Source organism: Scatophagus argus, chromosome 3 (genome assembly GCF_020382885.2).
Source record: "Scatophagus argus isolate fScaArg1 chromosome 3, fScaArg1.pri, whole genome shotgun sequence".
NCBI lineage: Eukaryota > Metazoa > Chordata > Actinopteri > Scatophagidae > Scatophagus > Scatophagus argus.
Genome location: NC_058495.1, coordinates 23,428,322 through 23,446,373, shown reverse-complemented (window position 1 = coordinate 23,446,373; position 18,052 = coordinate 23,428,322). Strand labels below are relative to the sequence as shown.

At 43.5% G+C, this 18,052-nt stretch overlaps 1 protein-coding gene across 5 annotated transcripts in view; it reads right to left on the bottom strand.

Moving 5' to 3' along the window:
- Nucleotides 1–2,729: 2,729 nt before the first annotated feature.
- The window catches only part of LOC124056909 (transcription factor SOX-13-like), a 37,448-nt gene continuing 22,125 nt past the window's right edge, over nt 2,730–18,052 (bottom strand). For 2 of the 5 annotated variants that reach the window (XM_046384851.1, XM_046384852.1), the window contains exons 3-14: nt 17,868–17,970; nt 16,109–16,195; nt 14,871–15,043; nt 14,472–14,540; nt 14,241–14,355; nt 12,499–12,569; nt 11,747–11,912; nt 10,164–10,276; nt 8,448–8,613; nt 7,804–7,974; nt 4,549–4,765; nt 2,730–3,954 (exon numbers count right to left, since the gene is read on the bottom strand). In XM_046384851.1, the coding sequence (XP_046240807.1) occupies nt 3,666–3,954; nt 4,549–4,765; nt 7,804–7,974; nt 8,448–8,613; nt 10,164–10,276; nt 11,747–11,912; nt 12,499–12,569; nt 14,241–14,355; nt 14,472–14,540; nt 14,871–15,043; nt 16,109–16,195; nt 17,868–17,970 (1,740 nt within the window). In that variant the 3' untranslated portion in view covers nt 2,730–3,665. The remainder of the gene's footprint in view (nt 3,955–4,548; nt 4,766–7,803; nt 7,975–8,447; nt 8,614–10,163; nt 10,277–11,746; nt 11,913–12,498; nt 12,570–14,240; nt 14,356–14,471; nt 14,541–14,870; nt 15,044–16,108; nt 16,196–17,867; nt 17,971–18,052) is intronic. The other 3 variants (XM_046384853.1, XM_046384855.1, XM_046384854.1) reach the window with 3 other exon arrangements.

The window sequence follows — 18,052 nt, the reverse complement described above, 5'->3', positions numbered from 1 at the left end:
CAGGAGAGGCTCCTTAAACTTGCATATGGCAGTACATAATAATTTATCACAGCTGCAAAAGCACAGGTGTGACACATGGTGTGTCACTAAAACTGGACCGTCCTCTGGGAGTGCAGATGTAATTAATTAGTGTTATTCGTTCCAGCTGTGCTTGACTATTTAAGATATCCTTCAGACTCTACTGTTAAGAGTAAACGGAAGTGCTCACAGTCTGATGAAGGCTTTCCATTGTGTTCAGCCTGTTTACATGAGATGCTAATTTTAACAGAAGATACATAATGGGGAAAATACAACATGGGAGAATACCCTGCCATGCTGATATAATTGGTAAATGCGGGGATGAGCTGAGAAGATCTGAGGTGGTGTGTTGCCCTGGGAACGACCTCTGGGAGGCCTGAATTATGGAGCAAAGTAATTACTGAACCAACCGGGGTCCGTCCCAAACACACATTCACACACACACACACACACACATGCTTGTGAACAAAAATCAAACCCCATTAACACAAGCAATTTATTGTCAGGAAAAAAATCAACAACACAAAACTCTGAAAACATAGAGAAACATACACCTTTAAGTTACACAGGCTCTTATAAACAAAATAAAGTCTCTTTCTATATTTACATCAGCAGGGGTAACGACAGGTGACTCCTCAGCAAGTCTCCACTAAAATAAGAAAAACATTTTCCCCTGATAGCCATCTCTGTGCACACAAGCCATCAACTCTCCACAGCCCTGACCGTGATTGTTTAAAATGAGACCCCACACCAAGGTCTGAAATGAGTCTTTTCCTGCTATTTTGATTTGTCAGCCTTACAGTTAGCTGAAGGTGGATTGACCCCAGTGTTCTGGAGGTACACAAAGTTTTTATTATATTGTCCCACTGGTCAATATGGTCACTGAGTGATAACAACAAAGAAACCAAAACTATCCATGTGGTCAGTAGCGTTAGCCTTGGATTCCTACAGGCTAATAGCAGCATGCTATTAGCTAAATATACTGGGAGGAGGGGATGATGTCTCGCACTATTTTAACAGTAATTTTGTGTCTCATCACCAAATATCACCACCTTCACTTGGAACGGACAAGCTGAGATTGCCAGTTATTAACATTTTTTGTCTTACATTTTGTTTAAGATTATGTATGCTAAACTGTAGCATCATTAGCATGCAGCTCACCATGTTTTATGATTGCATCTGAAGATTTCTTATTTCTTACATGTCATGTGTGCTGTGAAATATTTTGGTACAGAGGTAGTTTGGTCTGGGAGAGGAAGGGGCGTGTATCTCGAGCAACACAGATGCTACTCAATAGAGATAACAGAGAGATTGTATGAATACTACAGGCAGCAGTATGCCCTTATGTTCGTCTTGCTGTTCAGTCATGTTGCAACTTGTCACTTTGATCATAAAGATGACACTACGCTGTAGAGTATACAAGCAACAATATAATATAGAATTGAGTATTTACAGTATGTAGTTGGGAGAATATTACAGAGCCAAGACAACACTGACAGAATGTCAGGACTGAGAGAAAAAGTTGCAATTACAAAATTCAGTGCTTTGAGTTTATCAGTACACAGCACAGTCCGCCTACTGCTATTTCAGAGCCATCGTCGGGCTCAGAGATTCTATCCTGTACAAACTTCAGTCAGATGAAGGATCACTGAGGCAGACTAGACTAACATATCAAACTAAGCAACCCCCTCTGGCTCTGTACTCTCCCTGCTACTATGATAGGAGGGATGGCAAGTTGACAAGGAGGGGGGGTCCATTTTGCTAACAAAGGGGATGGAATCGCCCCTCAGTTTGTTAGCACGCAGCACTATATTCAGCAATTTACTAAAGACCCATGGATGATTTTAGTGTCTGTGTTTTCATGACGTTGACCAGTGGTTCAGTCACCCAAAACGTTTGTACATTTGACAGTTCACCATTAATTGACCATTGGTACACCTCTGAAGCTACCATTAGAGAGCGAGTTTTTAAGTTCATCATATCAATCAACAACATCTTCCGCTCCCATGTGAAAATGTGATCTGGGATTGGTTTGCCTCTCTGCTAAACGTCTGTGGAACAAAGAAACAAAAGGGTGAGATAAGAAGACAACAGTTTAGCCCATTCAGATGGAGCTTCGCCTTAATTAAAATATGAGGCCAACTGATCTGTCACTCCAAAAATGCCATTTAGTTTAGCTTTCAGTCTTCAAATCTGCAAGTGACTGCCAGTGCAGCTTCAGGAAAGTCAAGAAAAAAACGTCAGAGGGTCATTATCTTGGAACAAAGCCACAAGTACTTGTACCAAGAAAATGATGATTCTTCAACAATCTTGACATTTTACAACAGTCAAGGCAAAAAAAAAAAAAAAACAACAATATTTAAGATGTTGCTTGCGGAGATTTTCTGCAGTACTGCAGGAGGCTGCATCTCAAAAAAGCAAAAAAGCAGCAGACATTGGGACACACGTATAGGAGGTGCTCAACACAACAATCAGTTAACACTCAAAGAAGCAAACACAGAGGTATAAAAAGAAACAGGTAAGGCTGAGGTCAACCCACCATGCTATGGAGAGAGAACTGAGACACACATATACAGCATATACAGCACAGTTCAACTGAACAGTGTGATATGGGTGGATGAGGAAGAGGAGGGTTTGCTTGTTGGTTTAATGTATCATCTGGGATGCAGCTTCTTAAAAATAATTTCATTGGTTCTATGATTGAAAACCTTTAGGTGTGATGAGACATGTTCGAGATGTCACTTAAAGACAGGGAGGGTCTAATGAAAGACATTATCAGGTTGCGTTATGGGAGGTGTAAGATCCAGTGTTTTAGGAGCTTGAGCCAGTCTACGGATTTAAAGTCAGAGTATTTCAGACTCTCCTTTTTGGATTTGACTATCATTTCCTGACTATGATTTCTTTTTCGTCTGACTCTACAACCTTTATGGAAGCCCGATACCAAATTGCCCCCCCCCTCACCTCAATTTTTCCTTGAAAATCAAAGGGTGGCAAAGTGTTCAGGTGGCATGCTGTCCAGACAACCTGAGCTATGAGCTGGATGGTAGCTCTGTCTTCATTCAGTAATAACCAGGCTTCACCAGCAGGGGGCAGTACTGACACACTGATAACAAGCAGTTTCACAGGCCTGTTGCTCCTACCAGAAAGAAGTTTCCCAGTTTCTCTGAAGTCCTTCAGCAATCTAACAGGTGAAGACAGGGATTCTATTGAACATTTCTGGTTAAAACTTTCCCCCAGTCAGTCTAATCAATGTGGGGGATTTTGTTTGCCAAAAGTCAACATGGGAGGAAACAAGAAGCGTATGGGATTAAACGATAAAATGTCAACATTATAGCTTCAGTGAAACTTCTGTATTCTAGAACAAAGCAGCTGATGAAATATCTATAAAAGGAAATGAGTAAGATAAGACCTCGCCTCTATGTGAGTGTATGTGGCGTGAAGGGTTTCACTGGAAATGAATTTACATGGGACTTCACTGTCGCTTTAACACATGGGAAATTTCCTCATTCAGGGACAACTCAATCCCTCCTCCCCTGTCCATCCTCCATCCTTCTCTGACTGTCAATCAGCAAAGCACATGTTTACTCCTCAGCTACCCTCTCCTCTCCTCCATTTTCACTTTTTCTTCCCTACCACCCCCCCACCCTTCAGTCCGTCAGGAGCACCAGCTCCCCCTCACTCCTCTCTCCCCCGTCGCTTTCCTCTCCTTCGCTGTAAGGAGGCCGCTCCCTCTCTCGTTCCCTCTCTCTCTCTTTCTCCCTGGGCAGGGAAGTGGGTGGGGCCTGGTCTTCCGCTCGGCGTGATGTGGGCGGCACCTGTGGAAGGTAGTGCTCCAGTAAGGCAGGGTGAAAGGGCATGGCCACCGAGACCGAGCCGGTGCCTCCTGGGTACTGGCCATCAGCACTGGAGTAGTGCATCTGCTGTGATTCCGTTTGACTGTAAAGACAGGAAGTGACAAATGTACAAGAAGTTCATAGAGTGAATTCATATAGGTTGATGCCACAGCATCATTACTTTATGGGAGAGAGTCTTTAACATATTCCAGTAACTCTAAAAAAACATGACTGAATTAAGTGAAATTAGAAATTGGATTTATTGAAAATCTAAGACCATTGTGAGACATTATTACACTGATATTCATATTTTATTTCTGAAAATGGTTAGAAAGAGAACTGATGAGAACATCTGTGAGACAAACAACGCTGAAACAGAAAAACACTCAGACCCAATCACTGAACACTTCCTAAGAACTTCTCCAGCTTAACTAGCTGGAGGAGTTAGAGGGAACAATGGCGAAGGACGCTATTCATCGTCGAGGACAAACTGAAAAACAGTCCTACTTCACTGTTGCTTTGTCTTCACAAATTAAAAAAAGAGCTTTATGAGCTGTAGGCATTGTCTACAACATGTGGAGGTACAGAGCAAACTCTTGTCAATGGAATGAATTGTCAGCACCATCTGCCAGGGACAAACTCTCATTATCTCAAAGCTCTGTGAAGCATGTTGGACTGTGCATGCATCAGTCTCTACCTGTGCGTGTAGGACGCTCTCTGCTCCTGCCGACGGCTCTTCATCATGGCCTTGTACTCGCCAACCCTCAGCCTCCGTCCCTCCACGATGCAGGTCCGTTTGGGTCGGGGTTTGTACTTGTAGTCGGGGTAACGCTCCAGATGCTGCCTGCTCAGCCTCGCCTGCTCTTCATAGTAAGGCTGCTTCTCCTGGTTGGACATGCCTTTCCACCTGGAGCCTAAAGACAGAGACACAAGGCACAAGGAGGATGAGGGGAAGAGGAAATGCATGATGAAGAGGAGTACCTTCATTGTTTTTTTTTTTTCTAAGCAAGTCAGTTTGGGAAGAGAGCATTTTTCCCAGCTCAGAGTTGCAGTATGTGTTTTGGATGTGATTGTGTTAGCTTTAGTTTTAGTAAGTGACAGATTTTGGGAAGTCCTACTGGCTGAGCAAAGCCCTCAACTCAAGTGCATCAGCGTCGCATGTTTTGCCCCTCTTTCCCCTCTTGTTTACTGTCTTTATTCACTGTCCAATAATGCCACAAACAAAGGTCAGGTGTGTACGATCTAGTTTAAGATTGAACACCTCTTATCTCAGCATCCACTAGAGTGGCTGTTGCACAGACTAGAGCCAGTGTTTGGATTGGCCCTTCTGTGTTACTGTAGAAACATGGTGGTGAAACACTGCAGACTCTGTGGAAGAAGACCTGCACCCGATCAGCCACAACATTAAAACCACTGACAGGTGAAGTGACTAACATTAATTATCTGTTTACAATGCAGTGTTCTGCGGGGAAACCTTGGGTTCTGGCAATCATCTGGATGTTCTTTGACACACACCACCCACCTAAACATTGCAGACCAAATACACTCCCCCTCCATGGCAACGGCTCGTCCCGTCAGCAGCAGCCTCCCCCCCCAGCTGGACAATGTACCCCATCACATTTTGAAAACAGCTCAGGAATGTCCTACAATGGCCTGCAGACTCCCCACATCCCAACCTGACTGAGAATCTAGATGCACCGGAATAAGCCGAATCCACCCTCCCATCTGGAGGCCCCACCATCAATGCACAGGACCCAAAGGATCCAAAGGCGTCTGATGCCGGTGGCCACAAAATACCCCCCGAGGTCCTGTGTCCCTTCCCCTGACAGGTCAGAGCTGTTTTGGCAGCACAAAGGGGACCTACAAAATATCACGCAGGTGGTTTTAATGCTGTGGCTGATTGGAGTAAATACTCTTTCTAAGGTAATGAAAATGAAATTATGAACACTATATTCCTTTTTTGCCAATAGAGCCCCTAAATGCTACACACTGAACCTGGATCCCTCGATCTGACTGTAACTGGGCTGGATGTGAGGCCTTTCTCATTACAAAGTATCTATAGTTTGCATTTGTGTTCCTGGGAATTGGAACCATGAGTCCAAACTGTGAAGAACTGGGAGAAAATATGAACTCATTTTGCAACCTGCAACAAGGGGTAGGTCTATGTGCCAGGGCTAAAGCATAGTGCAAAAGTAGCACAAGTAATGAGGAGTCATTAAGTCAGCAAACTCTCTCATTATTGTCAATTACAAAGCAACGTTGAGAAAGCAAAGTCTGCTCACATTTCCTAACATTAGCCCCGATAAGCAAGCTGCTGGTCACAACCAGAGCAAGTGAGGCTGTCACAGCAGGAACCTCTGAGTGGACTGAACTGAGCAAGAATGTGCTTCACTACATTTCAGTTCAACTTTTAATTTGTTAAAGGAACATTGTGTAATTTCCTCTTTCAAAATGTCCATGTTCTTGCTTTAAGTCTGCCTGTGAATGTTCTCATTCATCCAGGTCATGGTTATCTCAAGGAAATTCAATCGAATGCAACTGGACTTAGTTATTTGTTTAGTTATTAGTTAGTTAGTTATTAGTTGAAACAAATAACTAAGTCCATTTGCATTCGATTGAATTTCCTTGAGATATACTTGCTTTAAGTGGTTACAATTTCCCCTTAAAATAGATTATGATGTATTTAAAAATTGACTTTTTTAAACTTTAGTTTTAATGATCACTACATTTTGATAAAATGAGCTTCATTACGGTGTACTCTGCAGTTAAAAGATGTCACTGTGGTACATGAGAATTCAGATTTTACAGATTTATATTTGACCAAAGATGATTTGAATTGCGGCATTCTCGATCTCTCTGGCTGAAGGTGTGGTTAACACATCTGTCGCACATCAACCAGAAAGGTGTGAGTTTAGCTGGTGCAGGAATTGGTGTCAAAAACGACATAAAGATGGGTCTCACAGAGTTCATCGGGAAAAACAACCCGCTGTAGATGAAGATGAGCTATTTATGTTGTAAGTAGTAATAAAATTGGATATTTAAAGTGACAATCAGTAAGATCTCCATTTCGTCCTCGTTGGTGGCACCTACGGAAACAAGCAGCAACTGCAGATGTGTTTTTGGATGTCGTTTCACCAGAGATCCTGTGCGACATCTTTGGATCAGCCGCCCGCTGAATGATGAAAAAGATGTTTCATTTAAAGTTCACTGCTCGTGATTTTTCCCGTGAATGTCACAGACACCCAGTTTGTGAAGCTGCTACTGAAAATGCAAGGGCTTTCATCATCGAGTCACAGTGTTAACATATTCAGCAAAGAATAGCAACTTAACAGAGATCTATTTAAATGAATACAATCCAGACTATTACTTTAAGTGGGAATGGTCTGTTTAACTGTTTAACTGCATGTCTTGTCAGCATGTGTGTATTCACGTCTGCATGTGTTTGCGTGTGTGTGGACACGAATTCCTATAGTTGTATGGACAAAAATCTGTTGTAACAGTCACATTGTGAGGACCCGCCTTACTCACACCTTATTTATGGTAACAAAATGCAAACCCTCACAACATAAATCATTAAATATTAGGATGAAGACTTGCTTTAAGGTTCAGCTGAGCTTAGGGTTAAGCAAGTAATGTTTATTGTTATGGTTAGGTGGTGGTCAAGCCTACAGGAAATTAATGTAAGTCTTTGTAATGTCCCCAAAAGTGATGGTGTGTGTGTGTGTGTGAAAGCCGGTTGCTCACAACAACAAGCTCTCGACAATAGAATGGAATGTAAATGTTTGGTCCAAGGAAGGGGATTCAGGCCAGTGTATGTGTGTGTGGTGTGTGTGTGTGTGTGTGTGTGTGTGGAAGAAGCAGGTGGCTGTTGTTAGTGCCCTCACATGTGCCAGGCAGCGTCTCAGAATAGAGACACTGAGTGAAACCCACCCCTGCCCAGTGCTAGGCTCACCCAGGATCTTGCTGATGGAGGAGTTGTGCATATCGGGGAAGGCCTGCAGGATCCTCCTGCGCTCGTCCTTGGCCCACACCATGAAGGCATTCATGGGTCTCTTGATATGGCCTGAGGAGGGAGGGGGCCGGGCCTCGGCGTAGCTGCCGGGGACTGAGACGGGCAGGGCACCTACAGGAAGGAGGGCTTCAGTCAGAGGACCACACCAAAGTACTGGGTTTGGAATATGTTAGTCATTCCTCCTTAGATATGTGCCTCTTTGTATTTCTTGTCATTAAGCTTTTGCGTTCAAATTGGTGAATACCTTTAAACTGTTACTCCACCTGCTTGATAACCTTTACTCAAGAAAAGGTCTCTCTTCACTAGAATTGATTCATTTTCTCCACCCATATTCTTCACCATTCTGTACCAGAAACTTTCGTTCCATTTCTCATTAAAACCACCACACTTCAGGAAGAAGATGTATTTTGATACGGCTGAATCAGGAGGCGGCAGAAGTTATTTTTGGATATCTAAATGTCAATCTGATATTCTGAGGAGGCAATAATAAAATGTTTTCTGATGATATATAATATGGTATACTGCCACTGAAATAGAAAATACACACACACCAGTCATGGTAACATGCAACACGTGTTTCCTACATGCTTTCATCAGTGAAGACAGGCCGTCACTATTAAACAGGCTCCTCCTGGGATGCCTACCCTCAGAGTCACTGCTGAGGTGGTCCTCAGCGGACGGCAGGCCGTGTCTGTCTTCACCCCGCTCAGAGTGAGAAATTCTCTCGCTGCGAGGAGACTCTTTATTCTCCTGCAGACACAGAAAAGGCAAAGACACATGAAGTCAGACGCGCAGTTAAGTCACACATATTCACACTCGAGCACAAAGGGAAGATTTGAATTTTGATGGCAGTAAAATGATGACCCCGACGTTGGAGGCACGCAAGTGTTACACAGAGCGCTATTTAAGGTAAAGAAACTGCACGCTGACCATATCAGCTGCTGTTTAAATGCAGGGCTGTAAATGCAAAGAAAGGAAATTACAACGCAGCGGAGGATGAAGAATGGTGTTTATTGTTGGAGGGAGGAAAGGTGAAGGAGAAGAGGCAGAGTTGGGAATGTAACAGCTCCATCACACCATCGACCATATGGAGCATCCATTCCCGAGCTGTAAAACATTATTTATCCCCATGCAGTGGAGTGTAATACCAAAATAGGTCAGTGATCAGTACTGGTGTTAAAGCAGCAGCAGAGGTGAGATGGAGAGGGATAATGGAGGAGGAGGAGGAGGAGGAGGAGGAGAGCCACAGAGTACAGTATTACTGTAGACAAAGAGAGAGGGCAGGTGGCTCAGTCAAGGCCACATTGAGACCTTTGTGGTATTGTGAGGCTGCAACAGCTGCTGCTCCAGGACAAGGCTGAGACCAAACCTTCAGCCACCTCAAACAATCAAAAACCAAGACAGTTTTTACAAGAACCAAAACAAAATAAATTAGCAAGCAGGTTCGATATGCAAGATGAGACTTATGAATACAAAGTTCCTATTTTGTTTCACATGTCTAAAGAAGCTGCGTGTGATTAAAAGAACAACATTTTGTACTTTTTCGCCGTGGCACACGCTGGAAAGAAAATGCGAGCAAGAGACATGGATCCATACTGTGTTTAGTTCACAGCATTTTGCAGGAGGCAACACCTCAAGTGCTGCAACAATGTGCTCCTGTGTCTGCAGCCAGGATATTCTTCAGTGAGTTAAATCCTCACTAGGACCACAACTCCCTGTAACCCTAAACCTGACTCTGACCGGGCCCAGTCAGAGAAAGAGACAGACTGATGTCCCCTTTGTTCTGCTGAGGAGTCCAGCTGTTGTCACATTGAATCATGTGAAAACGCAGTTTGGCACGTCAGCTAAATGTGGATGTAAGAGTTTCACACATAAAATACGTAATTATTATTTGTCTATCTGTTAAGTACCCCCCCAGATTGGCTGATAAATGAGGATTAACTTTAAAGCAGCTATAATCATTATTTTTACGAGAACAATGTTTCATGACAATGTGAAAACAGTGTAGCAGTGTGGAGTCGCTGTTTCGGCTCTCGTCCATGGGAATGAGACTCAACAATCATCTCTCCCGCCTCTCAACTCAGACTTGTGTCGTGTTGAAAGTGTCATGGAAATGGTGTCGCCACACCTGGCAAGATTTCCTTTGTGACTCTTACGTAAAAGGGTCTCAGATGACATTTCTGTGTAAATTTGGCATCATATTTACCTAACGAGGAGCCTGTCAGGGACTCTAAACAGAAACCATGTGACTCTGAGTGTGCGTGTGTGTGTGGATTGTGTAGCTTTGTACATTTGCTCACCATCTTTCCACAACCATCCCTCTCCCTCTCTCGCCCTGCGGTGCTGTGGCTCCTCAGGAGCAGCTGGGCGTCATGGATGGCCTGGGTGACCACATCGCCGTCTCCAAGGAAACCTGATGACAGAAACCAAGAGGCGGCGAGGAGGAGAACAAAAATGAGGAACAAGGCGATGATGAAGAAAAAGAAAACGAGACAAAGCCCCTCCAGAAACACATCACAGATATTATCAACACTCTTCCCTCGCCTATAGAAGATGATCAGTTTTATATTTGCTTGTATTTGCTTTCACATGCAGAATATACCTTGCGTTTTTATTTAGCTAAAATCTTTGTTTTAAGTCATTACTTTTTCATTATGAAGAGTGACTTAGAAAAACAATGAAAGAATTGAGATCCATGACAAAAATAAACCGAGCAGTCTTTAGAGTAACAGAAACGGGTCCAAAGAGCTTCTGGCTGTTTCCTGAGTGTATCTAAAGTGATAACCAACAGCTCCTGTTTTGAATGTTAATGGAGTGAAGCCTCTCAGCTTGTTCGGGCAGTCAACTGCATACTCATGTGACATGCCTCACCCTCCCCACTGGTCACTGACCACACCCTCCCAGTTTGGTGGTCTATTTCAGCTGCAAAAATTCCCATCTCGCCCTCTGCCTGTCAGTGTCACTGCTGCCCTGCATCACTACTGCTGTCTGTTATCTGAGCTTCCACCACCACCCCAGCACCCACCTGCAGACTCCGGTGAGGGGGTTCAAAATGTTTTCTCATCTCTCCCCAGTATCTCATGTAAGCGTATGATGAGGTCAGAGTCTAGACGCCAAACTCAACATGTTCTGCTGCTATAATAAACATTTGAATCGTGAGTTGTCTGTCTGACTGAACTATTGTACATGCTTGTTGCTAAGGGCTCACTGCTGTTGCGTGTCTGTGGGTGTTACTACGTCTTCTTCTTTGGACTTTGAGTTTCTGCATCAAGCACTCTCTTACTTTTTCTGATTTAGCTTTGCTGTATCCCAGTCACAGCATAAAAGGCATTTTTGTTAACACGTTAGGCTTACATCAGAACGTATGCATCCTATTCAGCATGCAGAACGCATTTCCTTCCTAGTGTAACATTTTGAGAGACAATTTTTGGAAGTAGTTGGAAACAAGCAGTCGTCTTCTATGACTCTGTTGGCACGTTTCTACAGTTACTGCCGTTACTGCCACCATTGATAAGTGAAATGTCCAGTTGAATATTAAACTCTGTGTACCACGACACCTGGGGACGTACGCCAAGGGAGAACATCGCTCTGCAATGCTACTAATGGTAAGAAATTCCACAGGTACCTTTTAAAAAAAATAATTTTAGAACCACAAAGAAGAAGAAGAAGAAGAAGAAGAAGAAGAAGAAGAAGAAGAGAAAGAAGAAGAAGAAGAGGAAGAAGGCTCTTTGCAGCTCAAAAAGAGTTTAAACTCTGTTAATGTGACACATCAGAAACACAGGGAGTGCCTAAAACCACAGTTTTGACTCAAGCGCCAATGTTTGCTTTTCCCCCTTTTGGGAAAATATTCACACTTTCTATCACAGCAGTCAGCTTAACTCACTGAGGGCCGATCGTGGTGGGCTGTGGGCCATTTCTCTATGGAGCTCTCTGGGCCTGTAGGCCCCCTGCAGCACCAGCGATCCCAGCTCCAGGCTCTGCGGGCTGGGTGTTTTCCCCAGCTCCAGCCCCTTCGGCTTGGAGGTCAGGTTCAAGGGCTGACTGACTTCCTAAACACACAGTGAGAGCAGATGAGTAGGGGTGGGGCCACTTACACTCACTCAGGCTTAACCGCAAAAGGCGAGGGCGTGCATGCATTCGGGTTATGCACAGCAGATTTGGCATGTCCAAGCCTATCTGTCACACCTTTGTAGCGTCTCATGTCTTTTGTCTTTTTGTTCACCACATTCTCTCCTTTCCTTTTGTTTATTTAAGCCCTGTTGATCTATCTTTGCTTGAGAACCAGCCGTGCAAATACACATACACACAGGCAGGAACACACACATACACAAAACCTTTGAAAAGAAGGTGTATTCACAAAGCTTTTTTCAGCCTCCCAAGTAGCAGAAAAGTACATCATCTGTTTAATCGGCAGGGTGACACTTTAATGTTCGTTAAACCACACACACATGAAGTACACGTACACACACTGTACAGTTAACAAACGGCCATAATCCACTGTTTTGGACATCTAATCTCTGTAATGTAGGTGTTTGCATTGAGATGTTTATAGTTGAAAGACATAAAGGAAATGAGTTTGTTACACTGACATCAACATTGAAACGGCTGAGACACAATACCGTCGTGACAAAGTACCTGTCGGAAGGAACCACTGCTCCTCTTGAGAGGGGTGGGGTGAGAATTCTGCAGCAGCTGGAAGTCCACAGCTGTGGAAGCATGAAAAACAATATCAGTGGCTGAAGCTCAGACTTGACACACACCTACTGAAACACACTCGAATACCAGCATGGCTTCTCTGCACACCAGTGATAACAGAGAGAGCGAGACTCAGAGGCACACATTTACTTTGTACAGTTTATGCACAGTTTAGCGTGAGTGTTTTAAGTTGTTTTCGTAGCCATGATGAGGTTAGCACTTCTGAAACGTCTGAAATGCCTTAGATACACAGTCATATAAATTAGACATAATTTAAAAAATTTCAAGAACTATTTTAAAACATTCCCTTTCCAAAGCGTGTTTGTTGTTGTTGTTTTGCTTAAAGGGAGATCATTTTTATACAATAATCATAAACAATCATATAAAAATAATCAATTATCAATTAAATCAATTAAATATCTGACAAATCAAGATTTTTCCACACTAATGCAAAAGAACCTCTTAACCTAACATTAGCATTAGAGCTGCCATACATCACCTCAAGTAACCGATTGGTCGATTGAACTGTTTTGACAACCGATCGATTCTTTCAGACATTTTTTTAAAGAAAAATGTCAAACGTGCTGCTGGATTTGTTGCCTTTCTTTGTCATTTGTGGTTTTAAATGAAGAGTTTTTGAGTTTTGGGCTGTTTGTTGGACAAAAGCAATTTGGGCTTTAGAGAATTAGGATGAGAATATTTTTTTTTCTTTGTACAGGCTAAATGATTTATGATCAGCAGCTCAATAATAAAAAACTACCAAAATTAAATGAAACGGCACAGCTCTCCTCGCTCAGTCCACATCGTCAAAGAAAAGATGACTTCAAATTTCTGGTTACAGCTGACCTCTTCTTCACAAGCTAACAGTCTTTCTACATTGTTTTTTTCCCTCACATTCATCTGTCAAAACATTCAGAAGCACTCACACAGATACACATGCGTTTCTTGAAATGAAGAAAGCAAGTGAATGGTTATCCTTAAAGTCCGCCTACAAAGTTTTAAAGACTGGCCTTGTGTTTTTTAGGTTTGAAAAGATAGAGAGGACAAGGTCACCCACGAGCACAGCTTTTAAGACTTGTGAAAGCAAGACTGAACAAAGCTGTGCCTTTCTAAGCGGTGCCCTCTATAGCCTGCTAACTGTACAAGCATAAGTGTGTGAAAGGTACGATCAGCCATATTGTTCAGCTTAAGTCCACATTGTATGTCATTCCATTTTCTATAAAGCAGGCCTTGACTTGAAGTGCATAAGAGGATGTTTCTGCATGGAAACTCGTGGCAACCGCACTGACGGCCGCAACTTTTCAGCACAAAGTTTCTTGCCCTATAAAGCACACCGTCACTGTCACTTATTCTTCTGCTGGAATGAATAGACTATGAATTAACTGACAAAAATCCCAGAGAGAAACCTCTAACTATCAAAAGATTACTTCTGAAGAGCGATTTAACAGAATACAAAACATTACTTGAGCTGATCTCAGTTACTTTTAGCTGCATACAGATTGTGCATATTTGACTTATATTTTCTACATGGTTTCCCATCATTTAAGGTTTGACTCTTTTAATAAGTAATAAATGTAAATTTAAATTTCCATTAATTATTTTAATGGTTTAATGGGAGCCAGTATGTCCGAATCCCAAACTCCTCCCAAAGCTGAAACCTCTCTGCTAGCTTGATGACTGACCTGGCTTGCAGGGGATTGGTTGCAGTGGCAAAGTCATCTGGGGTTCAGAGGTGACCGGGAGGTGCTGGGTGTTGGGGTGGAAAGCCGGGATCATCACGTAGGGCATATTCACCTGCTGGGACGAGGCAGGACAAACACACCTGACATAAAGACTCTTACCTCATTTGTCTGAAACACAGATTTCTGTTCTACACTGACAACTTTTTATTTGTGGTCTTGAGAGGAGCTGACCTGGATCTGCTGCTGAAGCACGTTGATCTTGTGCTGCTGCTGGATCAGCTGCTGCTGCTGCTTGGCGATCTGAGACATAACACAAGTTCATTCTCATGTTTATAGAGTTGCGAGTGCACACACCAAAGGCAACCACGATCTGGACCTTTTCGGGTGCTTTCAATTTCGACGTTCGAATTTAACTTGTCTGCATTGCTCTTCATATGTAGTCAGAACTCAAACATGAAGACACGGAAGGTTTAGATTCTGGGATTGCTCTGGGATTGCTAGCTTTCACATAATTTTCAACAGACAGCACAGACACAGAAATTTGTTTTGATTATGCCTGTAGGTTTTGATAAGATGGAGGGCAGATGCGTGGATCCTGGTGTTCAGTTACTGGACACCTCTGAACCATACCTGTTCCTGCTGTTGTCGAGCCAGCTCCATCTGCTGCTGCTGTTTCTCCAGCAACAAAGAGGCCATGTTCTTCTGCTCAGAGTGGGCTCCCAGCAGCTGGTCCTTCAGTCCTTTTAGCTGGTTGATCATCATCAGCAACTCGAGCTCCTTCTCTGCCAGAGACTCTGGGGTACCTGGAGGGCATCAAAGGGTCATCTTTCTCTCAAAACATCTTGAGCACTTTTCCACAACAAACTGTATGATCGTGATCAGTGTTGGGTGGTAAGGGGCCTCTGCATATTTATACAATTTGTAAGCAAATTTAAAGTGGCTATAGTGAATGTGAATGTCATAGGGATGAACTTACAGAGAATTATCACCTGACTCTGCATCTCCACTACATATGAGACCTAAGTGTGGCTACGATGGTAGACAATGACAGTGGGGGCTAGGTCCCTCTGAGGATTAGTTTGTGAACATCTGTCACCTGGTGGTAATATACACTATGTGGACAAAAGTATTGGGACAACTGACTATTACACCAACAGGGACAAGATTTTAGAGTGTTTCTGTGGGTTTTGCCCATTCAAGCAGTAGAGCATTTGTGAGGTCAGGCACTGATGTTGGACCAAAAGGCCTGGCTCACAATCTCCGTTCCAGTTCATCCCAAAGGTGTTGGATGGGGTTGAGGTCAGGACTCTATGTGGGCCAGTCAAGTTCTTCCACACCAAACTCATCCAACCATGTCTTTATGGAGCTTTGCTTTGTGCACTGGGGCACAGTCATGCTGGAACAGAAAAGGGCCTTCAACAAACTGTTGCCACAAAGTTGGAAGCATAGCATTGTCCAAAATGTCTTGGTATGCTGAAGCATTAAGATTTCCCTTCACTGGAAGTCAGGGGCCAAGTCCAACCCCTGAAAAACAGCCCCACCCCACACCTGAATTCAATAATAAAGGGGTGTGTCCCAATACTTTTGTCCTTTTAGATATCATAATAAACGCTATGTGAAACTAACAGTTAAATAGTAAGATTATCTAACCAGCAGTGCATCACATTACTGCAAGCAGTCAGGATCTGCTTTTGGAATGTGTAAGAAGTGTTATATAACATTTTCAGTGAACAAAGAAGACAAAGAAGATGGGAAATGAAAAAGATGAGGCAGATATTTGCACAGTCTAATAATAATCTGTTGGAAATAGTGGTGTGTAATGTGCTATATGAATGGTATAAAGCTGTTGGTCAGGTCTGAAAGCTGACCTTTCAGTTGTCCTGCCCCCATTGAGCTTTTGTCCAGAGGTTTCTCCTTCCAGTCAGCATTCAGCAGCTTCTCAACGGCAGGCATTACTGTTAACAGAACACAACAGGTACTCAGTAGAACCACAGCGGGCTGCACTAGACAGCGTGAAAAAATACTTTCTGTCAAATAAAATCTATCTGACACCAAACTACTTTCTCAGCCTCTCCTCTGCCTTCCTAATGGCATTGATTGAAGAAGACATTTGAGGTGCAAGGGCAGAGGTTGTTTATGCGTCTGGGAGAAGTTTTGAGTGTTTGAGAGGATCAATATTTGGACAGAGAACAATCCAAGGTCAGCTAGTGGAGAGAACTTCAGAAAATTTTAAGGCAAAGAGTGCAGGCTGGTGAAAAACTTGAGGGCAGAGAGAGTCTCGAGAGTGGCAGGGAGAGCAGCGTTTTACTCTGCATGTAAGGGATTGAACAAAATCAGACAAAAAAAAAAAAGCAAAGCCCCCTGATCGCCCCGAACCCATTCAGGAACCAAAACAACACTCTCGCTTCGCTAAACAAACCGTCACTTCTACGCATCGATTTTCAGCAGACTACATTGTTTAATGTTGAAAAGCAGCAGAATGCAGTGCACTTAAACACATAAGATATGGAGTCGTCTGAGCCTGGTCAGTGGAAGAATTGTATGGCCGTGAGTGTATGTGAGTAAGAGAGAAAAGACTCCCGTAGAAGGTAACAAAACAGGTGCAGAAAGGAGGCAGACTGTGCAGGTGCACTGACACCAGCGATTCAGATCCGGCACTGAGATGAACGGCGATTGTTTCTTGGGGTGAATTCAGAGCAGAACCAAATACTTTTTACTTTACAGACTCTAATGCTACTGAGCGATGAAGGTACAGCCCGCTCTAATGCACTGAAAAGTGCGTCAACTGCAGTTGTCAGTCATTTGATATAATGTCAAGATTTTGGTGTCCCCCAGTGGAAGAGACCTCACTGATCCGGTGCTTGTCACAGTGCTAACATCCATTCATCCATTTTCTATACCGCTTATCCGTCAGGGTCGTGGGGGAGCTGGAGCCTATCCCAGCTGACTACGGGCGAGAGGCGGGGTACACCCTGGACTGGTTGCCAGTCAATCGCAGGGCCAACACACAAAACCAGACAACCACACACTCTCACACTCACACCTAGGGACAATGTAGAGTAGCCAATTAACCTAATGGGCATGCTTTTGAGATTGTAGGAGGAAGCCAGAGTACCCGGAGAAAACCCACGCAGGCACAAGGAGAACATGCAAACTCCACACAGAAGGGCCCAGACCGGGATTCGGACCTGGAACCTTCTTGCTATAAGGCAACAGTGCTAACCACTGCACCACCGTGCCACCCACAAAGTTTGGCATCCACTGCAAGATGCCAAACTTTGTCATCCTTAGGGTCAAGATACTAGTGTTTAAAAATGAGACCCACATCGTAAGTATGAATTATAAATTAATTGGCTAGATGAAAAAAAGCTTTTCACTCTGACATGAAAAGAGTGCGATGAAACAGAATTATCACTCTGCACAGCCACGGTTCTTCTTCTAAATAACAGGAGCTATGCTTTCAACTTCACAAAGAGGAGATATTTTTCAGTTTTATACTACGCCAAAGTGCAAGTCATCAAATGATCAATACTAGAACAGTTTCTTTTGTCACTCTGAGTATGATTACTTGGCAGCACTATCAGCACTAGTCCTGACACGGGCCGCGTTGAAAGAGCTGAGACAGACCTTCCTTGAACTTGGATTGTCCCTCCAGTCTATCGTGTGTCCTGGCCTCCTTCAGTCCCATGGGGCTTTGCCTGTGAGGCAGCTCCTTACCCGGAGAGCCATCCTGTCAGGACACAGAAAGAGACCATCAACCGACAAAGCAACCGACATATCAGTCGGTGGCATGTCCTACATTTTCTAAAATG